General features: G+C 52.6%; 1 protein-coding gene across 2 annotated transcripts; it reads right to left on the bottom strand.

Annotated features, from left to right (window-relative positions):
• Positions 1-315: 315 nt before the first annotated feature.
• On the bottom strand, positions 316-26,231 carry TP53I11 (tumor protein p53 inducible protein 11). 2 transcript variants are annotated; one of them, XM_075030974.1, is made up of 7 exons: positions 25,868-26,231; positions 8,620-8,992; positions 7,368-7,426; positions 6,746-6,794; positions 6,225-6,321; positions 5,185-5,286; positions 316-3,963 (listed from the first exon to the last, which is right to left on the bottom strand). In XM_075030974.1, the coding sequence occupies exons 2-7, from the start codon at positions 8,746-8,748 to the stop codon at positions 3,830-3,832; spliced, it is 570 nt and encodes a 189-aa protein (XP_074887075.1). In that variant the 5' UTR covers positions 8,749-8,992; positions 25,868-26,231; the 3' UTR covers positions 316-3,829. The 2 variants fall into 2 exon arrangements, with proteins under 2 accessions (XP_074887075.1, XP_074887076.1); XM_075030975.1 differs by lacking the exon at positions 25,868-26,231 and having other exon boundaries at positions 8,620-9,238.

A 26,231-nucleotide genomic window follows, 5' to 3' on the forward strand; every position in this document is an offset into this window, starting at 1 on the left:
TGTATTCCCTACTGTAATGCTTTTTTATATTGAAAGGAATTTTTTTTTTTTTTTTTTTTTTTTTGGTAATATAAACCAGAACACAAGCCTGAAGCACTCTCGGCACGGTTTTTGTGTGCGTTTCTTAAGAAAAAAATAAAAAATAAAAGAAAGATATTGTGACAGTGAAGTGAAACGGCTTTAATTTTCACTATTTGCTTGGTGTTAAGTACAGTCACTTTCTTACCAGAGGAGAAAGAATAAAGTCAGGTACAGCAGCTAAAATGAGGTATAAACTGAAGTGTCCCCTTCTCCCCTGCCCCCCCCCACCCCAAGTAAAAACCCTTGACCAGAAAGGAGAGGCCAGATTAGGACTGACAGAGCCTCTCCTTTGTCACCAGCTTGCCAGATCTTGGTTAGGCGTAAATAAGGCGATGTAGGGAGTTATGTGAATTATGAGCTTTCTTCACCCTCAAAAGCGAGGGCTCGATGAATGCAAGGGTTTGGGTCCATCCTCTGGCAGAGAAAGGGGAACACGACTCCCAGCCCTGCACAACCTTATACAAATGCAGGTAATTCATTGCGGTCTCCCTGGGGAGATGATGTCAGTCCAAGGCCTTTTCTCACAATTTAGCAGATAGGGAAACTGAGGCCCGTGGAGATGGATGTTTCTTCCCAGCAGATCAGTAGCAGAGCCTGAGGCGATGCCTCAGGCTTTTGATCCCAAATTATATGCTCAGCTGCCACGCCAACCCTTCCGTCCTTCAGGACGCGGTTCCGTACAAACCTTTCAGCATCCTCCTCCCTTTCCCCCCCCAGCTCACAACAGAGCGAAGACAACCCGGCACAGCTGGTTTCTGGCAGCACTGCAGATCCTCTGCCTGGGCTCCATCCTCAAGCCACCCTGAGAAACTCCCTCCTTGACCTCACCTGCTCCAAGTTCACCTCCTCGAGTGCACCCGGCCATGTTTCTCCTGCAGCACCTTGCTGGTGAGAAGGGACCATGCCAGGGGACCACAGCCTTTTTGTAGCCATTGCCAGGCAGGGGCATCCATTTGCCCCTTTTCACACGGTTGTAGAAGAGGTGTGGAGCCCCAGTCCACTTCCATGCTTTCTACATGATCCATTTATAGCAAGATGGAGCAAGAAGCATGAAAATAAAACAATTTCTTCATCTCTCCCCTTCCAGGACTAGGTACCAAGTAGCATGAAACCTCTTAACATCACCTCTCCCCCAGGCTTTGCCCTGTGTTGGAGCAGAAGACATTGACTGGCAAAACTAGAAGCGGCTCGCTGTTTTAAGTTTTGCAGAGGCAGCTGCTAAGCAGGGAACCAGAGGAATCTGACCTCACCCAATGTAGGAAAGCTGTAACCGCTTCCCCTACCCTCCTACCTGATCTAACCATCAAGAAATCTTTGGAGAACGGCTCTTACACAATGCAGTAACTCCTTTCTCCGACCTGCTGGATGACGTTTTAAGGTACGCTAATCAGCCATCTACAGACCAAGAGTCGTAACTACCTTCCTAGGACCTGCGGCCAACACAGATCGGAGGCCAGCGTTAAGACGACCCTCCATTTCCTTCTTCTGCAAGATTGCTTTTGCTGTGGTCAGTTTTACTTGTCTTTCCTAGAAATATCATTTCCCACCCCGTCCCCAAAACCAAAGACCAGTCTGTGTATACATTCATGTGACCCCCCCCCAAAACACAAAGAATCAAGCTTTACGTACCTATTACCAACAACTACAGCCGAAGTGCTGCACTGAAGCCACAGCAGCTGCCCGTGCAGGTGGTGCGCAGGGGGAGAGCAGCAGCCGCGGCATGCCACGCTCCTGCTCCCCCATGCAGCACTGCTCAGTCAAATTTGTGATACTCTCCAGGCTGCACTTGGTCATTTATTTCCTCCCTCACGGGGAAAAGGTTTCCCTCTTAGAGCCCAACTCTTCCCCCTGAACAGGAAGGCTCCTTTTAAATCTAAGTTTTACTTGCTCAGTATCATATTTTGGACATGTTGAAAGCAGCTTGGCAGGCATGTGTTGTTGGGAGGCTCCAGAATTTAGCCTGCTGTTGGATGTTGCCTCTCCCTTTGATTTACTTCTTAGGAAAAAAAAAAAAATTACAGTTGTGATGCTTCCTGGTTCAACTATTATCTCCAATATTCTTACCTGACAGACATTTTGCATGGCCAGTAGGTACAATGCACACGGTGTCCCAAGTTTATGCATCTGCTTCTAAATGCCAAAAGCACTAACACAACATACAGTAACTACCCACTACCTTCTTCTAACTCTACTAAGATATTAAACAGCAATAGCCGTAGATCCCAGCCTCAGCAGTGGCTTGAGGGCTGCTGTTCACACCAGCACTTCTGTTTGCGTAGGCATCTTTCTACTGGGATTTTTGGGACATCAGCTCTATTCCAGGGCACGCTTTGATCCAGTCAACAGTAGCACGTGAGTAAGAGGTCCATATCCTGTACACAGACCTTCTGGCTTTAGTCCCACGGAGAACAAAAAAATGCCACCTCCAGCTGTGGACAGGGATAATCTGCAAGGAAAGCGCTAGGAAGTTGGGCAGCCAATGCTGTTAAGCCCAGGAGGTGTTGGCAAAACTGGCCAGTGAGTACTAAAGCACATTTAGTCCGTCCTTGAATGAGCTAGAGAAGGCAATTATGCCTTCATACGCCTCGCTCCTTGCTGTTCTTCATCCCAGTTAAGTATCTTAATGCTACAAACTTTGGTCCTCTCTTCTCAAAGTCAGAAGAGGTGTGATGCCTGCACATCAGCAGGGCTGGAACACCATCTCCCACAGCTGGGGCTCATCTCTAGAGGCTGCTCACTGACCCAAGCAGCTGTACCGATGCTCGCTCTGCTCTTACTAGTGCTAACCACATCAGCATTCCAGCCCCTGCTTAACTAAAGCATCAGACGCCATCTAACAAACATCCACCACCGCTACTACCATCAGTAAAGCTGCAAGTGTAGGAAGTGGTCCGGGGTGAAGGGAACAGGACCCCAGCCTGGAAATGGCACAAAACATCACAAGCAAGGGGATGTTTTTGTGCTCAACGGGCTATTTCCAATCGCCTCCTTCACTTCTCACGTGGTGTAGTTCAAGCTCTTCCCAGTGCTGTCCCTGTGAAGGGAACAAGCAAGGGCTCTCCCTCTTCTTTCGCTCTATCTCCTGCCAAGCTTTGCACAGCACCCGGTGCAAAACCACGAACGGTGGGGTTTTTTCCTGGCAGCGAGGAAAGAAGAGCTGTTCGCAAAGCGCTGAACTTGACCTAACCCCCGTCCAGCTCCCAGGACAGTCAGTACTTGCTGTAAAGGGAACGGGCTGTACACGAGGGCATACTCCACCAGGCAGGGGCAAGGCTTACCAAGGGTAGCCACCGAGGTAGCCACCGAGTCCTTTTTGTCAGTTGTCTTACCGCCCTGTCTCCTCAGGGATTTGGTTTCAATGTGCTGGTCTTATTTTGTGCTTTGTTCCAGCGGGTTCAGAGCCTGTGCTCCCATCGGCCGGTTCCCCAACCCTGGAAACCGGCTCTTTTCCTTGAGCCTGCCAGGCCCACGCACCTCCCTGAGCCTTCCTCCCACTGCTCCTCACCTCCTGCAGAGGGGCTGGGGGGTCCCACCAAACGCTGCTGCCCCCCCCCATCCCTGCCCCATTTCACCTGGCAATGCCACCAGCACCGGGTTACACACTGATTCATGCCGGTAAGTGGAAAAGAAGGAAACCACTTTAGAACCAAAAGGGACTAACAAAAAAAAAAAAAAAAAGTTATAATTATAATGCAAAATTACCGACACAACCCCCCCCCCACCCTTCCCATGACAAAAAGCCCAGGAATTAGACTTTCTTGGGACGGCGTCCAACTTGGTAATAATAATAAATGCTGATGAGGATGAAGAGGGCTCGGCTGACCAGGAGGAGCACGGCACCTGTAGCTATCCGGCTACTCTCAACCAGGGAGACAGTGGTAACTGGAGGAGAAGGAGGGAGACAAGGCAGAGGTTGGTGATGAAAAAAACAAAACAGAGAGAAATAGCACAAAACTGTTTTCTGCTGCCCTCTAACGCGGTGTCTTAGCAAGACCTGCTGAGCCTTGCAAATGCAGCAGCTTTCAGCACGGGCTCGCACGCACTGTGAACCCACGGCAGAGGCTCTTCGCTGGCTTGATTTCACAGCCCTGACGTTAGCCACAGCCCCCAGAGCTCTCGCATACAGAAACCTTGCTTTAAAAGGCAGCCCCACATTCAGGCAGCCACAGCCCGAAACGGTCACGCAGGCAAATGCGAGTTTCTGTTGCGCTCAGATGCTAATTGTGGAAGCTGCAGGTTCCCGAGTTTGCTTTGTGGCTTGACCGCTTCAGCGGTGATAAACATTTTTCAACTTTAGAAGCATCTACAAAATACACATAGTCCATACACACTACCTCTTTTCTGACCATCTCTCTCCTTTTTGGCTACCCACACATAGCTACCTTATAACACAGTTAGTGAGCTACCAATATGCACATACAAGAACCCCCTTCATTGTTAAATATAGATAAGCTCCCTAGAAACAAGCTGAACTGTTATTCTCTGTTTTGGTAAGACTGAACATGCCCCTTCTTTTTAGTGTAGGTTGCTACAGTCTGTTCTTGTTAGCCCCAGCATCTAGGCAGCCCGCTCCAGATGACCTGTGCTGGCAATGGAGGCCAGATGTTTTTAGGGAGAAAAATAAATGAATCGGAGGAAGATGTTTCCTCTGCACCTGGGCACCCTTGAGTGAGCAGTCCCGGGCAAGGAAAAGGGAAGGAAAAGGGAGAGCAGCTGGCAGGGAAGGTGCTCTGGGGGCCAGGTTATCTATCTTTGCCAGTCCTCCAGAGCAAAGGAGCCATCTCCAGCACAAGCCAGGCACAGCATGGGGACAGCCGGGTGTCCCCGTGCCCGGGCAGGCAGCAGAGACAGCTCCTTCCCACCAGTTGAATCCACCGCAGCTCCCAGACCCTCACCCCACACCTTCAGCCTGGCATTCCCCCCCATCAGACCCAAAGGCGCTGCTCCGGTTTCGCATTCGATCCCCCCGCTCACGCCGGTTGTCCTGCTCGCCTCCGCTTCTCCTTCCTCCCTGCCCGGTGGGGGTACACAGCACGTACCCCCCCTCTCCATCCTTTGCCTCCTCCTCCTCCTCCTCCCTCCCGGGTGGCTGCAGCTACTCACCCAGGAACTGCACGGCAAAATAGCACGCCTCCGTCAGCAGGGTCCAGCGGATAATCACTTTTTCGGCCGTGTAGAGAGCGTTCCACATGATGAGCGAGATACCTGGGGAGGGACAGCAGATCACCGGGAAGGAGCAGCCCACCTGCCTGCTCCCATTTTGGCCACGGTGAATGGAAACGGCAAGGTTTGGTGAATGGAAACGGAACGGTTTGGTGAATGGAAACGGAACGGTTTGGTGAATGGAAACGGGAAGGGTTGGTGAATGGAAATGGGAAGGGTTGGTGAAAGGCAATGGGAAGCAGTTCTGCTCTCCCCAGCCGCTGTGGCCGCTGCATTTCCAGCCCACCCCACGAGGTGCTGCTGCAGGCTGCAGGAAGGAGCCGGCAACCCACTCAGCCCCAGCAGCCCCCTCCACCCCCAAAAAAACACCCCCACGCACACCTTGCCAGCACCTGCCTGCCCTTTGCGGCGTGCCAGCCCCAAAAAAGAACCTGGATGGGCACCCAGAAGGTGCAGTCCCTGCAGGCTGGGAGTGCTAGCAGCTGCAGTGCAGGATGCAAAGCGATGCAAACCCTGTGGGTTTAACTCCTTTGCTCATTTTCTCTTCTACGCCATCTCTCTAGGCTCCCCTCACCTTCTTGTCCTTTGCCCCCCACCTCTTGGGACCCTGCTAGGGTGCCCCTTCTCTTCTCCCACTCCCACGAGTGGGGTCTGGCCCCAGCTTCAGCCCAGCACCCCACCATCTCCCACCCAGCCCACCTACATTCTCCCTTTGCCGGGGCACTTGGGATACTCCCCCAAGTATTTAGAGCACGCACAGCACCTCCTTACCCTACCTGCAGCGAGCCTCAGCCCCTACTGGGAAAAAAAAGCAGCAGCAGCTGAGCTTTTCAAAATAACCCCGAAACAATTTCTTTGCTAACAGCAGCTGTCCTGCTCTCCAGCTGCAGTTCTCCGGCTGGGCACAGACTTTGCCCCCTCCTGCCATTTTTGGCCTCTCGTCCCCTTATTCGACGGGGCAGCAGCGGCACGGCACTCACTGAGGAGGGCTCCTCCGTAGAGCCGGATGGGAGTCTTGCTGCTCACCGATTCCTCGTCGAAAACGGCGTCGTAGAGCTGGTCGGGGAAAGCGAGGGCCTGGCAGAGGCAAGGGAGAGACTCAGCACCCTGCACCGGCCAGGGCCATCAAAACGTGCCCTCTCGGGCAGCAGCGCTCCGACGTCGAGCCTTTATGGGATCGGAGCTGCTGGCGAGGAAATTGGAAATTAAGGAGGCGCAAGAAGCATCGGCATGTCAGCTACTGGTTTCTACGGCCGAGGCTGCCGTGCCGTGTGTGGTTTATGACCCTGCTAATGAGAACAGACTCCGGTGATGGGAACAAACCGCCAAGGACGCCGCTAGCAAAGCCCATTACTGAGACATGGCGAAGGCAAGAGAAAGCGGCAGCAGCTGCTGGAGGCAGAGGAGGGGGGATAAATGCCGGGGGGACCGAGGAGCCACGCCGGGACACCCCTTTGGCAACTGGGAGCTGCTGGTGCCCAGGACCACGTCCCTCACTTACCATGATGGCGACCCCGGAAAACATGACGGCGGAAACCAGCTGCCAGACCCTGTGCGAGAAGGAAGACGGAGGGCACGGCGTCAGCACGGGGGTGATGCCGTGGCTCAGACGTCGTAGAGCATTCCTGGCCGCCCGCTCGGTCGTCAGCCTTCATCCTCTCCCCTCGCGCAACCGAGGGCAGCCACGAGGCTCCCGTGGGACGACTCGGCTCCCCGCATCCCAGTAGCTCCAGCCTCGGTGGCGAGACAGAGCCAAAATCCTCCTCACCCAAGCAGAGGGGGGAAGCGACCCTGCCGAGAGGATGGCGTCCCCGCGGGACGCGACCACCCTGTCACACACGAGACCAGGAGCTTCTCCAGCCCCACGCGAGCCCCTCTGGTTCCCAGCACCTGCTGTGGGACAAGAGCTCGAGGGCCTCAGGATGATTTACGGGGGAAGAAAGCAGAGCTGCTCTGGTCCCGTGGCCCCCAAAAAGCCCCTGCAGGGAGCAGCGATGCTGGCGCAGCAGCAGAGCCGGTGTCGGCAGCCAGAGCTGTCAGGGATGCTGCAGCCGAGGGCACTCAGATGACCCAGCTCCCTTTTGTCCCTTATCCGAGAAATATCTTACCTCCCAGTATCTTACCTGAGCCCCAAAGGTTCCCGGACAGCAAACTTGATTTCGTTTCCCAGTACTTGGCTAATCTGAAATTCAAATAAAAGACACAAGGTGACTAAGCAGACCCTTCCCCAGCCTTTAGGCAGTATTTGCCAGCCCCAAAACACACGCCTAACCCCATGTGGGAACTTAGCCCTAAAGAGGACTGGAAGGAGGACAAGGACAAGGGATTCATCTGTGACCCCCTCGGTCCCAAAACCTGCTGATGGCTGCCTCGATTTCCATCAGGAGCTGCAGCCTCTACTGCTCCCTTACTGGGATCAGCAGCCTGGGGCAGGGACAACATTAACTCGTCTCCTCTTGCCTAGGTAATTAGGGAACTGTCTCCTCTCACACACACCGCCTGCACATCACATCCCGATGGAGCACAGGCTCCAGCAGAGCCCTCGGGGTGTCACAGCATCCGTCCCGCTCTCGTGTTCGCACTGCCCAGGGTGATGCTCATCCACGACTTCCCCAAACCACGACTTCCCCAAACCACGACTTCCCCAAACCACGACTTCCCCAAACCACGACTTCCCCAAACCACGCGGATGGGAAGGCTACACAGACCAGCAACAGGGAAAGGTACCGGGGCAGCTTTTGGTTGCAGAGAGCTCTCGGAGAGCTCTGTGCTGCTCCCTACGCGCAGGCTGGGCAATGCCCTGCCAGCAAGTTCTCCACAGAGAATCCGGGACAGGGCTCCTGTGGGACTCAGCCTTGTCCTCCAGCTCTGGTATTTTGCTGAAACAGGTTGGTGGTTTGCAATTCATGCCTCTTCTGAGAGGCACCACTTAAATCACTGCTCTAGTGTCCAGGCCTGGTGGGCATTGGTGATGCCGTGGTCCTATGGCACCAGCTCTGAGCTCGTTCATGGGCGTCTTGGCGATGTAATTTCAGGAAAGGATTAAAGCAGCTTGAGGGCCCCATTACCCTGAAAAGCTGTTTCGGGCAGCTCCCGTGCACCCAGCAGGCTGCATGACCCATCGCTGCTCAACGGCAGCAGCGCTGCTTGTGCCACCACAGCCTCGACACTCCTTTTAACAGGAGCCCCACGGAGCTGGGAGCCCTGTTTTTGCCAAAGAGGCTGCAGAAGTTAGTTTCTTAAAAAAAAAAAAAAAAACCAAACCAAAAACCAAAAAAACACCAAACCAAAACCCACACCACCTCAAGTTGTCCAGGCAGAAATTCTCTTTCCCATCATTACCGCACGCGGGCTTCCCTCTCCCCTTGCCCTCACCTTTGAGCGATGGACCTCGCCGTCGTCGTCCTCCCCGCCGACCCCCAGGATCTTGCGTGTCTTCAGCCTGCTCACCAGGTCGGTCTGGCTGTGCTTCTTCATCAGCGGCGGGGGCTGCTTCGCCGCCATGGCGGTGGCCCTCCACCACCCAGCCCTCGGCTGCGAGGCGGCGCAAGGAGGGCACGGGAAGCGGCTCTGCCGTCACATGAAATTTCACGAGGTGCGGGGAAAAACCAGCCACCGCTACGAAATTTTTCCCTCTTAAGCCAGCAGACGGCTCCTCATTGTCCCGGGGTAGGGAGCCCTGGCAGCGAGGCTGGTCCTGGCTATGGGTGGCTCATCTCAGGGTGATCCCACCATCACCGGGATCTGCCTAGGAGGACAAGGAAAAAAAAAAAAAAAAAAAAAAATCAGAGCAGAGTGGTTTTAGCATGGGCATTTAGCTATAAATGCCTTTGACCTACACACAATAGTCTGGCCTATCCCAGCATGAAGCAATGCCCCACGGTACCTCTTTGCTGTTTCCCAGATTAGAGGAATTAAATGCTTTCCACACTAGGGGAATTACAGTCATTAAGGGATGCTTTGCCTTTTGTCTTTCCCTGTGCCATACATCACACCCTTCACTCGCCATTTCAGGCCAAATACCACACAAGTCTCCGGTGTTTATTTGTGTGTCCCCCCAGATGCTGCATCCCCCACGCTGTGCCAGAACACGCCAGCCCCTGAACAACAAGCCAGAGGCAAGACTTTCCTTGAGGATATGTTGCTTTCTGGGAAACGGAAGATGATGGCAACTAAAAACTACAAATGCTATCTGGGATAAGAACAAGACAAAGATAACTGACAGAAGCTACGGTGGAAGAGATAACTTCTGCCTTGGCATGGTGGTATAAAGGTAGAGGTGGCAAGAGTCCCACAAAATCCCTCTATGTCATCCTGCAATCATAAAACCCTGGAAACCCTCAGTTCAGAGAGTCTTCTCTTCCAATTTGGCCTCATTTCATCTTGGCTCAGCTGAACACAAACACGTTTTTTCCGTTTCCCACTTCACCCTCCCAGAGACCCCCCAGACGAATCCCCAGAGGCACCAGGCACAGCTAATCCGTCCCAAGCAAGCGCAGGGCTCAGTTGCCACCCCAGCCCAGCCTTCCCACGGCTGCCCCAGGAGGAGAGCATTTACGCTCGAGTCTAAAGATTTCACGAGTCTTCGGGGAGTAATAAAACGAGGTGCCGGTTATTTTGGCATCGTGCATACAAGCGTTGTCCCGTTGCCTCGCGAGGTATTTCCCTCTCGCAGGAAAACCCTTCCCTGTGGTTGTCCAGACAAGAGCGGACAGAGACGTCCACAAGCGCCCAGCAGAACTCTTTCTGTAAGGCACAGCTAAGAGGTCTCGCTGGGACAGTCCAAAGACTGAATGCTGTGATCAAGGGGTTAATAAGACCCCTTCAAGCAGACCACAGGCAAAATGCTTTTCAGCAAGCCAGTTCAGCTACTCAGGGCTTTGCAGGTGCTTCTTTTGGATTGTAGGGAGTTTCGTTGCGTTTTTTTTTGCTCTTATTCCCCTGAATAACTAAGCCCAGGTTCCTGGAAAGGCAGCAGAGAGTCATATGCAGCAGCCGGGGTCTAGAAATATTTCAGAAGTGGGACAGGGGAAAACGACTGCTGAGGAGGAAGGTGGAAGCTGAATACTCATCCCTACACTCAACCACAAGGCAAGAAGCTCAAAAGGTAGGTGCTAGTAGAAAAGTTTGGAGGATTTATCACGTCTGGAGCTTGCTGACCCGAATTGTCACAATAACTGGTGCGTACTCAAATCGAGATAATCTGCACACAAAATCCACCCCAAAGCCAGAGTCATGTGTCCAAAAGAAAAGCTTGACTTCTTTTTAATTTTTCTTACTACAGTTTCTGCAGTCCTGGCAGACCCAGACTCACAAGGTTGGATGCCGACTGGTTTCCCTGCCAGAACCGCACTGCTGCTGAAACCAGAGACGACCTGTTGCTGTGGTATTTCTAGCCCAGCATTTTCTTATCAAAACTATCCAGCCCAACCCTGAGGCAACACCCCTCCGCTGAATGCTCCACTCTCTCGCTGAGCCTCAGGACCGCTCTGAGGCCATCCCACATCCCTCGTCTGGCCCAACGCGGCTCCTGGGACCTGGGGAGGACAGCCCCAAGCTGCCCGAGGTGTGCCATGCTGTCAGGAGGACCCTCACACCCCCGTAAAGGTGCTGGGTACCTATTTGACCACTTTCCTCTGGTGGGGAGCAAAGCAAAGTCCTTCCGTGAAGGCTTGCTGGCTGAGGGAAAAGTCTGGCAGAGGACCTGAGCAGCAGCATCCTACTGGCCCCAGGTCACCAAAGCCCTCCCCAGGGATGAGAGACCTGAGGGCTTGCTGGTCTCGATAGGACTTGGGGTGCTGAGTGCGCTGGCCGCACCAGCCTGGCACCTCTGGATCCCTCTGGGTTTCTTGCCAGGGAAAGTCTGCTCTGCCCACACCTCCTCCTCTGTCCTTTTCATGGTCAGAAGTGGCAGAGGAAGGGAAGACAGGATTGGGGGGAAAAAAAAAAAAAAAGAGAGAAAAGAAGAAAAAAAAAAAATTAGACTTCTTCATATCTAGAGAATTTCTCCTGAGGGCAAGAAGCAAAGGAAGGTGACGGGGGCTGAAGGGGGGACTCCATGACTCACCGATGAAGACGGTGATGAACAGCTCTGTGATTACAGAAGCAGTTTTGCAACTCTGACCACAGGCTAGAAGATCAAAATATGCCTTCATCAGTTGTCTCGCCAGTTGCTTTCAGGGCAGGAGTTGGTGGAAATTTATCCACATCATCATTAGCACTGCTCTCCCGTTAAGAATTTCCACTAATTTGTGGTAAACCACTGGCCAAGAGCTAGGACAACGTAGGCCAGATACAAGTGCCAAGAAAACAATCACCGAAGGCCATTCTGGTACATAAAACCGCACTCCCACCACACTAAGCACAGCTACAGCATGGCCCCGCAGCCAGTCCCATGTCTCATTATCCCCATCTTCCAGAGAAAAAGCCAGGCTAACGGATACTGAATATTAATGAGTAATGAGCTAATGAATGCATTAGTGCTAATTCAGTGACATTCAGATAGAAGATGCCAAGGATTTGAAAACATACTTACATTAATGTAACCTGACACACTGACAATTTAGAGGATGTTTTCTATTAGCCCCTGCGTTTTCAAACGGGAACCTCCACCTCCTCCTTCTCCCGCGATTTTTTTCTCCTTAATCCGTCTTCTGAGCATCCCAGGGGCTGCGCAGATCAATCACCATACGCAGGCAATTCCCACTCCCTGACACAGCTCTCTGTGACGGGCAGTGCCTACGTGCAGTCGAAAGAAGGTTTTTTCCTCCAAAAAAAATCCTTTTTTCCTCGCAGGCTCCTTTCAGTATCCGTTCCCTCGCTCAGCCCTTCAGCATACTGCACTCGGTTTTGATAGCTACTGCTTCGCGGTGCAAAGAAACCTCACCGGTGCCACGCTAATGATAGCTCAATCTCTCCCCACCTCCACAAGCTCTTCCCCCAGCATCTCCGCTTCCCTCCCAGCGCCTGGAGAGAAGAGGAGCTCTGCAGCACAGAGCGGAGGGGAGACAACCACACGCACGACGATGCTGCAGCAGCCAGAGCTCCGCACCCACCCAGGGAGGTCCACGGGGCTGCAAGAGGGCAACCAGACCCCGTTCCCCGCAGGCACCTGAAGTTGGCTTGACCGCAGTTTTGGCAAGAGGCTGCCAAGCGGCTGAGGGGTCCTATCCTGCCTGTCTGCGAGGAGGCGGCTGCCCAGGTCCCATTGCTTAGCCGGACATTGTTTCAGTGGCATCGCCATCCGCGGTGCAGCCTTTTCCCTGACAAAGCAGTGCTGCTCGAATTAAAGAGGTGGTACTACGCTACCTCTTACTCCAAGGGTTTGAGGGCAATTCCGATCTGCGAGCAGAGGAAGAGAAAACGAACCAGAAGCAAGCCAGGAGAACGGGTGAAAGGTTCATACGTTTAAGCTGGCCGCAAGTTTTATTCAGCTCTATCACATTCCCAGTATGCCTGAGACAACTCAACATCTCGAGCCCGCTTTGATTTGTCACGCCAAGGAGTTAACCAAAGGCGCAGTGGATGCATGTCCTTTCTAACAGCCTAAGAGGGCACTTGCCGTGCCTAAGCACCTTTCACAGACCACAGGCTGAGAACCACTAGTAAATACGAAGCAGCAGCAGCACTGTCCCTTTACAATAGTGGATTCCCCTGGGATGGAAGGTCTCCAGCACTGCAGCAGCACAGAGGGGTCCACGCATGGAAAGCGCACCCAGCACGGCAGTACCTGGCTCTCAGCACCCCACAGCATTTCTCTTGCAAGGCCCTGACAGTCGTAATGTGTTTGTCCAGCTCTTCTGCTGTTTCTCCAGGCTCTGGTGGTCCTGGCTCTTTGCTGGTGGGGACGGTGCCAGGTCCATAGCACTGCTCTGGACCCCATACCTGCTCAGCCACAGAGACAGCAAGAAAGCCTGGGGTCAAACAGATGGACGGGGCAGAGAAGAGGTGATGGATGCACGGGTCAGAGCAGTCATACAAAGAGCAAGACCAGCCAGAAAGGGAAAGATAACGTTCCACATACGACTTTCAACCAGCCAGCCATCTCTTCCCTTTTCTTGTCCGCAAGGCTCATCAACAAAGTATCTCAGTGTCTCACAATCTTACCTTACTGCAGCCCTGCACCTTCAGGATAGACGATATCACTGCTTTGGAAACACCTGTAGATTAAGGACAGGAGCCACAGAGATACTAAGTACTTTGGCTCTTGCAAACATTAGGCTGTTGCCTGAGTGGGACCCAAGACTCCTTTTTCCCCCCCACACATGAAGGCTCAGTCTGCCCACTTTTACATGCATAAAATCTCTTGGTAAACAACTTCAGATACTTCAGGACTCTGAAATCCCGACGGATGAGGCAAACCCCCTGCGTCTAACCCAACCACACACCCGAGAGCCACAAAGCATCTTTGTGCATCCTATCAAACAGCCTAATAAGCTTCCCCAAGAAGCCCATGGTGGAACAAACAGACCCTGAGCCAGAACTCCCCACATCCCAGGTAACTACCAAGGTACAGCGACATTCCAGCAACATGCGCTCGCAGCCCACGAAGCCAACCGTATCCTGGGCTGCAGCAGCAGAAGTGTGACCAGCAGGTCGAGGGAGGGGATTCTGCCCCTCTCCTCCGCTCTGGTGAGACCCCACCTGCAGTGCTGCATCCAGATCTGGGGTCCTCAGCACAGGAAAGACATGGACCCGCTGGAGTGGGTCCAGAGGAGGGCCACAAAAGTGGTCAGAGGGATGGAGCACCTCTCCTATGAGGAAAGGCTGAGAGAGTTGGGGTTGTTCAGCCTGGAGAAGAAAAGGCTCCAGGGACACCTTCTTGCAGCCTTTCAATACTTCAAGGGGGCTTGTAAGAAAGATGGGGACAGACTTTTTAGTAGGGCCTGTAGCAACAGGACAAGGGGTAACAGTTTTAAACTAAAAGATTCAGACTAGATATAAGGAAGAAACTTTTTTACAATGAAGGTGGTAAAACACTGGCACAGGTTGCCCAGGGAGGTGGTGGATGCCCCATCCCTGGAAACGTTCAAGGTCAGGATGGACGGGCTCTGAGCAACATGGTCTGGTTGAAGATGTCCCTGCTCGTTGCAGGGTGGTTGGACTAGATCACCTTTAAAGGTCCCTTCCCACCCAAACTATTCTACGATTCTACTCTATGATTCTATGATTCATGCTGTATTTCTGCAAATGCACATCCCAAACCCATGGTGACTGAATCAGCTCCCTGACTACAATTCTATCAAGAACAGACAATCTAGATGATTAGGACCTCTCTGCCACCAGTCAGCTGCAGCAATCCATCACCATCCCTATGTCCCAGTGGATTTCTTCCACGCCAGCTGCAGCACACAGCTTTGCATGCTCTGGGCTAGCAACACATCTGAAAACAACAGAATAATTTGCATTTTTCTGCTGGGAGGAATATACTGCAATCTATGCCCTGGATGAGGGGTGTAAGTTCTCCACCCTACAGAAGATAAACTCTCCCAAAGCAGTTTCTGCAGGTCGGGAAGCCTCAGAGACCTGCAGGGAATGAAATCTGATCAAGCCAAAAATAACCTGATGCTCAGGCAGTAAAAGCAATTAGCACTCAGCCACCACAGCAGCATAATGTGGCTGCTGCTCCCTCTCAGTCTGGCACAGTCTGTACACCTAAGCAATGGGGATGTTACAGGTGAGAAATCTGAAGTAAGTCAGGTATGCAGGACTCCCTCCCTACGTAAACACCAGCCCTGTCAGTACAGAAGGCTCTTTGCAACACCAGTAGGAAACATCTCTTGCCAGAGGTTCATCCCCAACTTTGCCACAGCCCTGATGCTTCCTTAGCAACTCCAACAGGCACAGGGACACTGCGTCCTCCTTAGGGAAAACCCACCAATCTAGACGGTAGATCTGCTGCCCCTACACACAATGACAATGCGAAGCAAAATCTAAGTAAAATCTAAAGCCTAACACAGCTCCAGCATCACCACGCAGCAGGGGACAACCTACTGGGGAGGTAACAGTTAATTTGCATTACTTACCCTGTCGCCACTGCAGGAGGAAAAGGACATCCAAACCCTGCTCAGCCTTTCCCACGCACCCTGAATTCTCCCCTCCACCTGCTTTAGGGCTGCATCCCCTCCTTGACGCGGCCCTTCTCCCTGTGGCCATAAAAACATTCCAGCCCCAAGCAGCACCGTGATCGGGAGCCAAGCCACACCATCTGGGAGGTATTGCCCAGCTCAAGGATTTTATTGCCCACGGGTTTCAAATTTCCTTTTGCAGGGAGCACGGCAAAGTTTCTTTCCGTGTTACGCAGCAATCAAAAGCCGCGAAGCCGATTCCCCCGAACGAGATAAAAAGGCCCTGTTGCTCTACTAGTTTCTCAAACAGGAGCTATAATTAAACACAGCAACCACGCTCCTGCCGGCCTGCTAACCACCACCACCTGCAGCAACGTGCCAACCCCTCTCCACGGCGAGCCAGGGCACCTGAGCATCACGTCGGGGGGAGAAATCCTTGCTTGCCCCCCTCGCAGGAGCTGGCAGGACGGTCTGCGACACACCGAACACGCTCGGTCAGGCACCCAGCATGGCTACGGTGACCGGCATGCATGACGCCCCACCGGTGCCCGGTCGGATCCCTGGCCCCACGGCGAGCGGCTGGGTGGGCTTCCAACATGGGGGACAAACAGACTTGACGTTTCATCCACCACACGTATGCACACACCCCGCCTCCCCAAAATACAAGCTTGGCCACACCATCCAGCTTTCTCAAGTAGCCCATCCCTTGCTCCCGAGGAGTGTTTTGGCTGCAAATACAAAGGACGCAAGAGCCACAGCCAGCACCCAGCCCCTCGCCTTCACCCCCGATGACCACCAGCCAGCATTCGTTTCCCAGGGAGCTGGGAGGATAGAGAGAGAGAAGGAAATGAGACTTATTGGGATCAGGTGCTGTTTTTCTTTAAGGGCTTTAAAAGAAAAGGATTCCTCCTTGATTTCCCAGCTGCCTTAGACAGGTGTTTGTGGGAGACAGTCCCAGAAGCTTAGCGGGCCATCTGTCCTGCAGATGATTTCTACGGGGAAACATTAGAAGGAAAAATAAAACCCATATGCACACACACACAAATAAAAACCCCACCAAAACCCCAAGTAAATGAATCCTTGCTACTGGAAAAGAGCAGCTTTAAAAAGCCAGGAAAGCCCTGCAACCAAGCAGGGTAATAAAGGTCGGGTTTACAGAAACTCTGATGCCACTCAGTATTTCATCGCCTCTGCCTCGCACCTGAGGAATGACACAGGCTCAAAGAAACTCGATGGGAAGTAAACCTGGGACGAGGGAGAAACCCAGACACACGCTGCTTATCCGCAACACCACTGAAAACTGGATTATTACAGTAAAGCTGGGCTTCTTGGCACTTCTTCCCCCAACAACCTCAAACCTCCCCAGATTTTCTTTCCACTGTGCCCCCAAGCACTTGACAATTTCCACTCACAAGCCCTCCAGTAAGCCGATGCTCTTTATTCCCAACAATTCTCCAGCTCTGTCCCTTTCCAGAACTCAAAAGGAAATTGCAAGGAATTTGGGAGATTCGGTCCCCTCAGCTGAATATACATGAGCACAACGTCCCTCTTTATACTGTCACCGAGATGGTGATTTCAAAGCCATTCTTGATGGATTCTCCCTTAGAAGAAGATGAACTACATCTCCAGCAACATTATTTCCTTATCTGCAGTCCAGTAACTTGCCCAGAAAAATGCAACTGCAATTTATGAACTACCAACATGTCTACAACCATGAAATGGAAGATGAAACGAATAAGGCTGTGCCGCCCTGGCAGTCCAAAAGCAGGTTCCTGACCTGTTTCATGGGTGGATTTGCAGCCCCAGCACCATCCCATTTTTTTTCTTCCATTTTTGTAGAAAACAAAGGGTTCCTCTTCTCCCATAGTCTGTCATGATATGACCAGATGTGCAGTCTAGGCACACACAAAGGGGAGGAAAAAGGGCAGACGAATAAATTTGCATTAAGCAGGGAGATTGCCTTTTGGTCTAGCCAGGACGTTTCCTGAGTCCCAGGCACAATGGCACTCACAGGACTCGTGCCTCTCGTTCTGCAAGCAACAAAATTTGCTTCTATGACAGAGAAGTCATGTAAATCAGGCCTGATATGAAACGGCCCGAGTGACCATCAGTCAACAGCTGAGTTGTCACCAACCCTATGTTATAGAGCATTTCCCATATTACATGGTCATATCCACCTCCTGTAAGAGCATGTTATTTATATAAATATATATATATAAGTTATAACTGATAATAAATTATATATTAATAAATCAAGTAGATATCATTTTTTCTATAAATATACAAATGAAAACTATGGTTTGATTTGTGTGGTCTTACTTTGGGTCCGGCTGGACAGTGACGGTCTCTTGAGCCTGGTTAGTGAAGACAATTCAGGTTGCCAGACCAGACAAGTATTTTGGCGTTCACCTATATTTTTAGTCTCAGGGGAGAGAGAAGCCACAGGGAGCAGTTTGTCCCCTACTCCCTGCTGGGAGATATCAGTAAGAGCCTTGACTCTTGCTTCTAGGTTAACCATTTACTGTGCTAGAGACTGACCTTTCATCTCTCCGCCCTGGACTGCCACCCTACACACCACTAGAACCCACCACCTGCAGCTCGGGAACACGTTCTCACTTCCTCCCGAAATAATTTGCCAATATTAAGCCCTGCTTATTTGCATGCAATTACAGCTCCAGGTTTATCACTCCCTCGTGGCTCCTTAGCCTCGAAATAAGCACAGACACGCAGATGGGCTCGGGGAGCTGCTCAGCAGAAGGCCTCCCAGCAAAACACATACTTTGACTACTTGGTAGCCTATCCCCAAGTGGCAAAAATCTCCCTCTGACACCTAGCGGTTTCTATAGCAACAGGTTAATGCTAAAAATGGTAGATGCAAAATTCCCCATGTTGGGCAAACAGGAGCTAGGAGGACAGATTTAGAAGAGTGAAACTTCTGAATAGCTGCTGACAGAGCTAGTACAGGCTTTGCTAATGCACGAGTCAGTGGCAAAGCGTCTTAAAAGAAATTCCTAGCAATCCGCTGGCGGGGCAGCGGGTGGTGCGTGGGGACGTGTTGCTGGAGCACCAGCCTGCAGCATCCCCAGGTATCCCTCTCTCCTGCAACAAAGCACTTGGAAGCGAAAACAGCTATTTTCAGGAACAGAACTACAGTCCAGCATCCAGAATAGCAAGCCTGAAAGCCAAAATACTAGATCATAGGTTTGGCAGCGTTGCTGCCCCCCCTTCATGCAACCAAGACGGGGTTATTGAACCCCTCACACCTCAGTTTTCCAAGCCGTCTATGAAAAGTAAACCTACCGTCCAAGCTCACACGGCTTACGCTCAGCAGGTACAGCATTTCGAAGGTGACTGCCCAGCACCGTACCCCACCAGTGCCGGCTTGCGATACCCCGTGCCGTGGGGGATGGCTACGGACCCCCGTGCAGCACTGGGCTCATTACACACGACGTGTCAGAGGCAGAAACGTCCTTCCCGGGCTGAGTAACAACCCGCTTAGCACGACGCCAATTTTTTTTTTTTCTGCCCGTCTCCATTCCCCGCTGGCAGGAGAAAACACTGTGGCAACCTTGGGGTGAACCTCACATCGCTACCGCCTTCGCGCACGCCAAAAAGCTCTCAGAGTTTCCTCCCGGTCAGATTAAAGCCGTATGTGTAAAACCAAAGCGGCCACAGCCCCGTGCGGTGCCGCGCAGGGGAGGAAGGCAGGGCGATCGCTTTGGCCAGTGCGGTTCTCGGGTCGAACAGCCCTGAAGAACCCACAGGTTTCACCACAAACGCTGCACCCACCCACAGCCCCCCCCAGGAGCTGATACAAACCTGACTTTGCTTTTATTTCCTGCTAAGTCAGGGAAAAAAAGATTCTGTGCGTGCACGCATGTACGTGTGTGTGCACGTTTGTTTATGCATGAGCTGTCAACCCCCACATTATGCACAGATCAACAAGGCTCTCTGAATTCCCCAACTGTGAAGTGCGTGACATTTAATCTCAACCTTCCTTTTGGATTTCATAATGTGCATTATCAGCAATGGGTATTCAGCGCACAAGTACCCTTCAGAAAGATTTCATCAGAAAAAGGAAATAATATAAAGGAGATTGAAAAAGACAATGCCTCTGATGGGCGAGAGGTTCTCCGGCTTCCACAAAAGGCCAGTGTATGTGTACTGTGAGGATCACACACAGAGACGGTCTGTCCCCAGCGCAGAATAAAAGCCTTTCACAGGTGGAGAGAGGTGGGGCTTGGACCTGTCAAGTATAACATGAACCTATAGCTCTCCTCACCTCCCTCTTTTTGGCTCCCTGGGAAGCAGGCAGGGTGAGCCATAGCCGAGAAGTGCCTATTTTAGGACAGGATGTCTCATCTCCTGCAACGGCTTACCTCTTTCCACAGACCACAGGACGAGCCCAGGAGATGAGTGAGACTAGGTTTTTGATTGCTTTTATATGGCTAGGCAAGACAAATTCTTGATCCTTGCAGTTAACTTTTCACTACCCAATCCTAGGCAAACACTGAATTGCTTTTGCCCATTTTGCAGCGTGGATTTACACTTTGGGATTATAACAACAACCTGCAAGGAAAGGGCTCCCTTCTCTTCTGCTGGGCACAGAGAAGCTATGTCCCAAGTAGACCTGCTCTTACTAGTCACAGCTGCAGAGGACGGACACCAGCCTATGGAACTAAAGCAAGATTTCTCTTTTTATAGCAGAGAGGAGACAAAGGGGCGGACAGCAGAGTGTGGCATCAATAGGCTTGGTGATGGGGGATATCTGAGAAAAACAGAGGTCCCACAGTCAAGGAGCTCTCATGCACCCCATCCCACCTGGTGCACGCGAGAGAAGGCTTAGGAAAGAAAGGATAAAGGCACTACTGACTAGTCCTTCTCCTTGCCAAATTACACGCTGCCTCCCTACCTTTGGTTGACTCCTGTACCCAGGGAGGAAGAGGCAACAGGGATGCCCAAGAAGCCAAGTGCTAGTGGTATCGGCATTGCCAAATCAGGTTCTCCAGTAACCATGGAACACGCAGAGTTGCCCCATGTCTCACCTCTGCTATCAAGGGTTCTTTAAGGACCCTCCCTTACTTTGACAATTTTAAGTCTCAGACACTCGAATGCAACAAGCTCCAGGAATACCAGCATCATGCAACACCAGCATGGTATGTATACACACACATAGTGCTTTACTCGTGTGCGTGTGTGTATATATACATCTCTATCAGCAAGCATACAGCACGGCCTCCTGCTTAGAAGCGCTCATGACGCAGAAGTGTCAGGTTTTAGTCAACACTTTCCCCATTACCTTACCTGCAGTGTCATTCCCATGCAGCTGTGGCTCTGGGGATTGCAGGCTGGTCTCTTCTCCCCCACGTTCTTTGCAAGCATCAACGAAAGGCACTTGATTTGCACAGTGACGTGGAGCAGGGAATAAATTGGCTGGAGGAGATAGGCTCAAGTGCTTTATTATTCCTCCATCCATCAACCCTCAATCCATCCTACTTGTCCAGAGATTTAAATGGGGGACGTTGGCACTGCTCACAGAAGGGACTTGTTGAACTTGTGATGTACAGCACCTGGGTTTTTGCCAGCAGACAAGGCAAGAACACATTCATACGCCCCAATGAGCAAACGGGTGCACCGGGCAGGGCAACGGGGGAGGAGGGTGAGAGGATGCTCTATGGGCGCCTGCTGTTCAGAAGCACGCCAGATCTGTGGCCAGCACTTACAGAGACTCCACCAGCAATGCTGGTATTAAAGGCAACTAAATTTTATTCTCACTTACCATGAAAACAACCTGGGAATGCACAGACAGATGGTCTAAATTCTTCAATCCTGTTCAGTGTAGCCTTTGACTCCTGGCAGATTTCCACTTTCTGTGAAGCAAGGTTTGGGCGCTCTTTATTGCTATTAAGCAGTTTCTACAGTAACTTTCTTTCCTGGGCCACAAAGAAAACGTTGGTGAAAAGCCAATACCACCCAGCTCCTCCGGACTCAGTATTGCAGTTTTTGAGTCTCCCTCTCCCCTCTATGAGGAGACAGCTCGCATTTCTACCTCCTCGGAATACACCGAGCACCTATCGCGAATGATGTGCCAGGCAGCCAAAATTAAATGTCCAACAGAAGGGTGCATGTCGTGCATAGCAAGGCAGGGCGAGACAGGCTGAATTAAAGGCACCTTTTTGGCTGTAAGGAAGATGGGTTAGGAAGCACGGCATGCACAGGCTGACCTCGGGAAACTGCCTTGCTCTTTGTCACAGCCATCTGCATCTTCAACAAGCCCAGCTGTGAGCCCAGAAAGAGACCGCGGCATCCAACAAGGGCTGGAGTGATTTTAGGGCTCAGCAGTGGCATTCCTGAAATAACCTCTGTCAGCTGGAAAAGCTTCTCAAGCCTTTCCGTGACCGCAAACAACCGGAGACCAGAGGTTTGTATTTCGCTCATGAGATGGCACCGCGACAAAAGAGCACTTCTGCTGCCATCGCGGGTTACTGAATGAACGGGTACTCGGACAAAAACACCGGCTGAGTCACCCACAGAGTTTCCTGAAGACTTGCGGGTTTTCTCTGTAGGTCTCTTGTTCGGCTGCTGACATGGCCTCAAACTGTTTACTTTCTCAACCCAGGCAGGATAAAACCGAGACGGCTGCGAGCCTTTGTGTGCGGCTCTGCCTGCACCTGCCTTCCTCCTGCCCCTCCGGGCCGAGCAGTAGAAGCGCTGCCTGTTTTTAATAAGAAAAGGAGGGATTTCTCTCCTGGACGCGGCAGCAGGCAGCTGCAAAGGGGACTACGCGCTAATCTCCCTATAAAACACAGAGTCCCTTCAAACAATGAATTAGGTTGCCGGTGGTCAGTAGTATCTGACACTCCTGCGTGCGCATCTCCTGCTCCACCATCTCCTACTGCTAATACCACTCCCCAGGAGACCGGACTACCGAATCACTGATTTATTTCTAACTGGTTTTCTCCCCGTGCTCTCCTCAGCACCTTTGACTTAAATTATCTTAATCCAAATTCCTCACAAAAACTTCTAGGAAGCCCGGCAGCAATGGAGCCAGCTACCAGTCCCTACGCTGAAGCTTCTGATTTTGGCCCCATAGGTTCGGAAAGTGAGCACACGGTTTGCGACCGCCAGCATCCGCAAAAGCCTCTCACCTTTAGCACTAAACCCAGCTACAATCATTTCCACCATTTCCCTGTTTTGGCGACAGATCTCTCCTCCCTCCTCCCCACAACCACAGTGGCGGTCAGTATAAATCTAGATTACTGCCTTCTTACAGACTCTCTTTGTGGCTTTGGATGTCCCTTTGGGTCCTTGGCTTTGCCCTGTAAGATGAGCTGGGTAAAGCAGAGTAGACGGGTTCAACCGAGGTCTGGTATAGATGAGTCAGGTACAGCCTAGGCAAGGATTTCCCCATCAAAACCAATGCAAAAATGCGTGCAATAAATTCCTATTTTGCATACAGAGAGGTAGAAAGACAACTGAAACACGCCCCCCTCACAGGATGAGGGCGAGAAATATACCCACGTTGGGAAACCCAGAGGGGAACTTTGCCGCTGGGGTTCTGTCAGAGCCCTGGGAGCCCCAGCCGGGGGGCTAGCGTGGGCTCCTGCGTGGTGGGTCGTCCAGCAAGAACCCTGCACATCTCCGAGCCTCATTTTCTCCATCTGTCATCCGGGGCAGCCACACTAACCAGCACCACAGATGGGCACTGAAGCACGCTGAAATCCATTAACCCCTGCAGATGACAAAAGGCTTCACAAACAGAAGAAACCCAAGACGACCAGAGAGTCATTTATCTTTTCCTTTCATGTCTGAACCTTCAAACTGTCTTTGGTTATAGCTGCATTTGTCTTTGTGAACATCTTTTAGCATCTTGAGCAAGAACTCTTCAAACACGGAGCGAACTTGTACAAGCCTGCAATCTCCAGGACAGAATCAAACCCGTATTTTCCAAGGGAAAGGAGGAAGCAATGTGACCAGGCAACACCTGGTCACCTCTTAAGTGTTGTTTTTCCTGGTCTGGAGAAAGTCCCAATGTATTGGGGGGCCAGCATCGGGTCTTTTCCTCCCAAGACTTGTTTTCACGTTCTTACGTCAAAAAACCCCACAAAACCCAGAAGATCTACTTTCTATAAATAATGTCCCAACAGTGCCAAGGTCATCGAGCCGTTCCCCCTGGCGCCAGGCCAGGAGCACAACGTAAACAATCTCAACATCTTTCTGGCGCACGTGTGCTTCCCCCCCACCCCCCCACCCCGTGCCAGGGGAAGGCTCGAAACCAAAACCGTAGCACTAGGAAGACAGATGCCCCCACTTCGTCATCCCGTTGGTTTCTTCTCCCTTTTTGCCAGCTCAGAAGAACCCCCAGCTGCACCCAGGTCGACCCGCAGCCTCCTGGGCAGCCCGGTGGCATGGCAGCCCGTCCCGCCTGCAGCAGGGGGAGATACTCTAGCATTTAGCAGTTCTCATTAGAAATTTGGGTATTGATTGGATGACGTTATTACCGAACACAGAGCAAGGAACAGATCACGATCTCGACAGCTCCAAGGGATGTTTGTAACCAGCACGTGGAACGATCCCTCCCAGCCCCATCCCCTGCTGTTAAACTCTTTGACCTTCACGAGCTGCGGGACAAGCGAACGCCAGCTGCAGCTGTACTCTGGGCATTCTGCACACTTCGGCACTCGGTGCTCACCGACAACAATAGAAAAACATTTCTCTCTGGATCAGGCCCCAGCCTCCGAGCAGCTCCAAATGGACAGCAAATCTCAGGGCTGAGCATCTCTGCGGTTTATGCTCCCACCGATCAATGGCCCCCCCAACCTCCCTGCCCCGCCCTGATGCAAGTCTCCGGAGACGCTCTTCTGCCCATATCTCTCTACAATAAATCCTCGCTACAAGCCCGCAAGCAGAAAGGATAAATTTCCCTCGAGAATATACAGCAGACATCATCTCTTCAGCCTCCTGGTTGGGACAAAGCACCAGAGAAGAGCTCCCTTGACCTTGCTCTGCACAGCAGACAAAGAACAAGAACACACAGACACTTTCAAAACCAACCAAATCCCACCTTTCCTGGCCCCCACCAGTACCTATCCCCTTTCTGGTGAGGGCACCAGGACACCGCAGGTTCACAGCGTCCCTCGAAAACCGCTGTGCGTGCATCAGGTGTATTTATGCAACCCAGCTGAGATATGGTTAGGGCTAGTCGAGACGACTTCATTCCGAGTCTTAGGATCTTGTTTATTTTTTGGTTTTCGCCAAAACCTTTCCTAAGAAAACTTCCTCCCAGGGGGGACTCCCGTGCCTGAAGTGTAACTACTGTTTATTTGTTTAAAAAACACTTTCCTCACCCGCAGGCCCTGAACGTCATTATTCAGCAGACTCTGCTTTAGCGCAGATAGAGTTACTAAGCAAGTTATTTATGCCAAGTCCAGAATAGCCAGTGCTTTTGCATACTCTGTAGTTTCTCATGGCTCAGCTGTACTGGTGGTAGCCCTAATGTCAACATGGCTTTGGTTGTTGCTGGCATTTATAACTCCCAGCCTCTGCAGACAGAGGAGGTGGATTAAATGGTGCCCGTTTAGTCACTCGCAGCTCCAACTTTGCTGGCCCTGTCTCTCGGCCAGCTGCAAGAGGGACGGGGACATTGCTCAGGTAAGGGAAAAGCTCGGTGGACTCCAACTCCAGGCAATGCTGGGGCAGGGCAAGGAGCAGGTACGGAATGAGGTGCCGCTTCTCCCTCAGCCTCGTTTGCTCACTTGGAGCTGTACTCACCTGGAAAACCCAAGAGCTGCCGCTGCTGCTCTAGACGGAGCAGCTGTACCTGCTCGGCTGGGACAGCCGGGCCCCGCAAAGCGGCACAGCGGACATCTCGGCGTGTGCGGGGATGCGCCAGTGCCCAGGCAGGGATGCAGAGCCCGCTGCCAGCCCGCCTCACCTTCCCCTTCTGCGGCGGCAGGGGGTCTGTCCCGTCTCCTCTCCCCACGTCTCCCACCCCGCTCAGCTATCGAGGTCCTGCGATGCTCAGCGATATAAGCAGGGGGAGGAGGTAAGGCACGGTGTAAAACCGAAGCACCGGTGGCAAAGCACCCGTTCGGGGACCGTGGTCCTCCAGCCGCTCTTCCCGCGTGGAAAAGGATGGGTGCTTCCAGGAAAGAAGCGACACGGGAGCCCGGCCTTTGAGTGGAGTGGCAGCCAGGAGAAAGCCCCTCGCCACGAAGCTCCCAACCAAGGGACCCACCTCGCGGGGTGGCGTGGCTACTGGGTGTCGTCCCCCCCCCCGGGTAACCCACCACTTTTCCCACCGGGATGCAGGGCTCCATCACCCCCTCCTCCACCCTTCCCACCCGGACCACGCACGACCGGGACGGAGACGGTCCCACCGTGTCCGTCCATCCATCCTTCCACCCGCGCTGATTCCGGGGAGATCTCTCCGAGGGACACACACACACACACACACCCCCCAGCAGTGGGGACAGGACGGCGACTGCCACCAGCGAGCCCCCCCCAACCCCCCCACGCCACCCGTGTCCCTCCGGAGGGACGCGCACGGTACTCACCGCCCTAAAGCAGATCCCACCGCCACGGGGGGGTCCCCAGGGCTCGGTGCGGCTGCCCCATGGACAAAACAATCCGGGAAGGGGGGGTGTTTGGCGGGGAGGGGGGGGGCTGCCGGCCGGCGCCGCGCAACCCGCCAGACTGAAGGCGGCCCCTCCGCTGCACCGCCTTTACCGCGCCCGCCCGCACCGCCTTTTCTTTTTTTTTTTTTTTAAACCACGCCCGCCCGCACCGCCTTTAGCGCGCCCGCCCGCACCGCCCTGCCCCGCCCGGGCCCGGCCCCCGACGGGGCGGTCGGGTCGGTACCGCGGCGTGGGGGCGTGGGTTACCTGGGGGTGCCGTGGGGTCGAGAGGCGTGGGATAGGC

Source organism: Buteo buteo, chromosome 6, assembly GCF_964188355.1.
Source record: "Buteo buteo chromosome 6, bButBut1.hap1.1, whole genome shotgun sequence".
Classification (NCBI taxonomy): domain Eukaryota; kingdom Metazoa; phylum Chordata; class Aves; order Accipitriformes; family Accipitridae; genus Buteo; species Buteo buteo.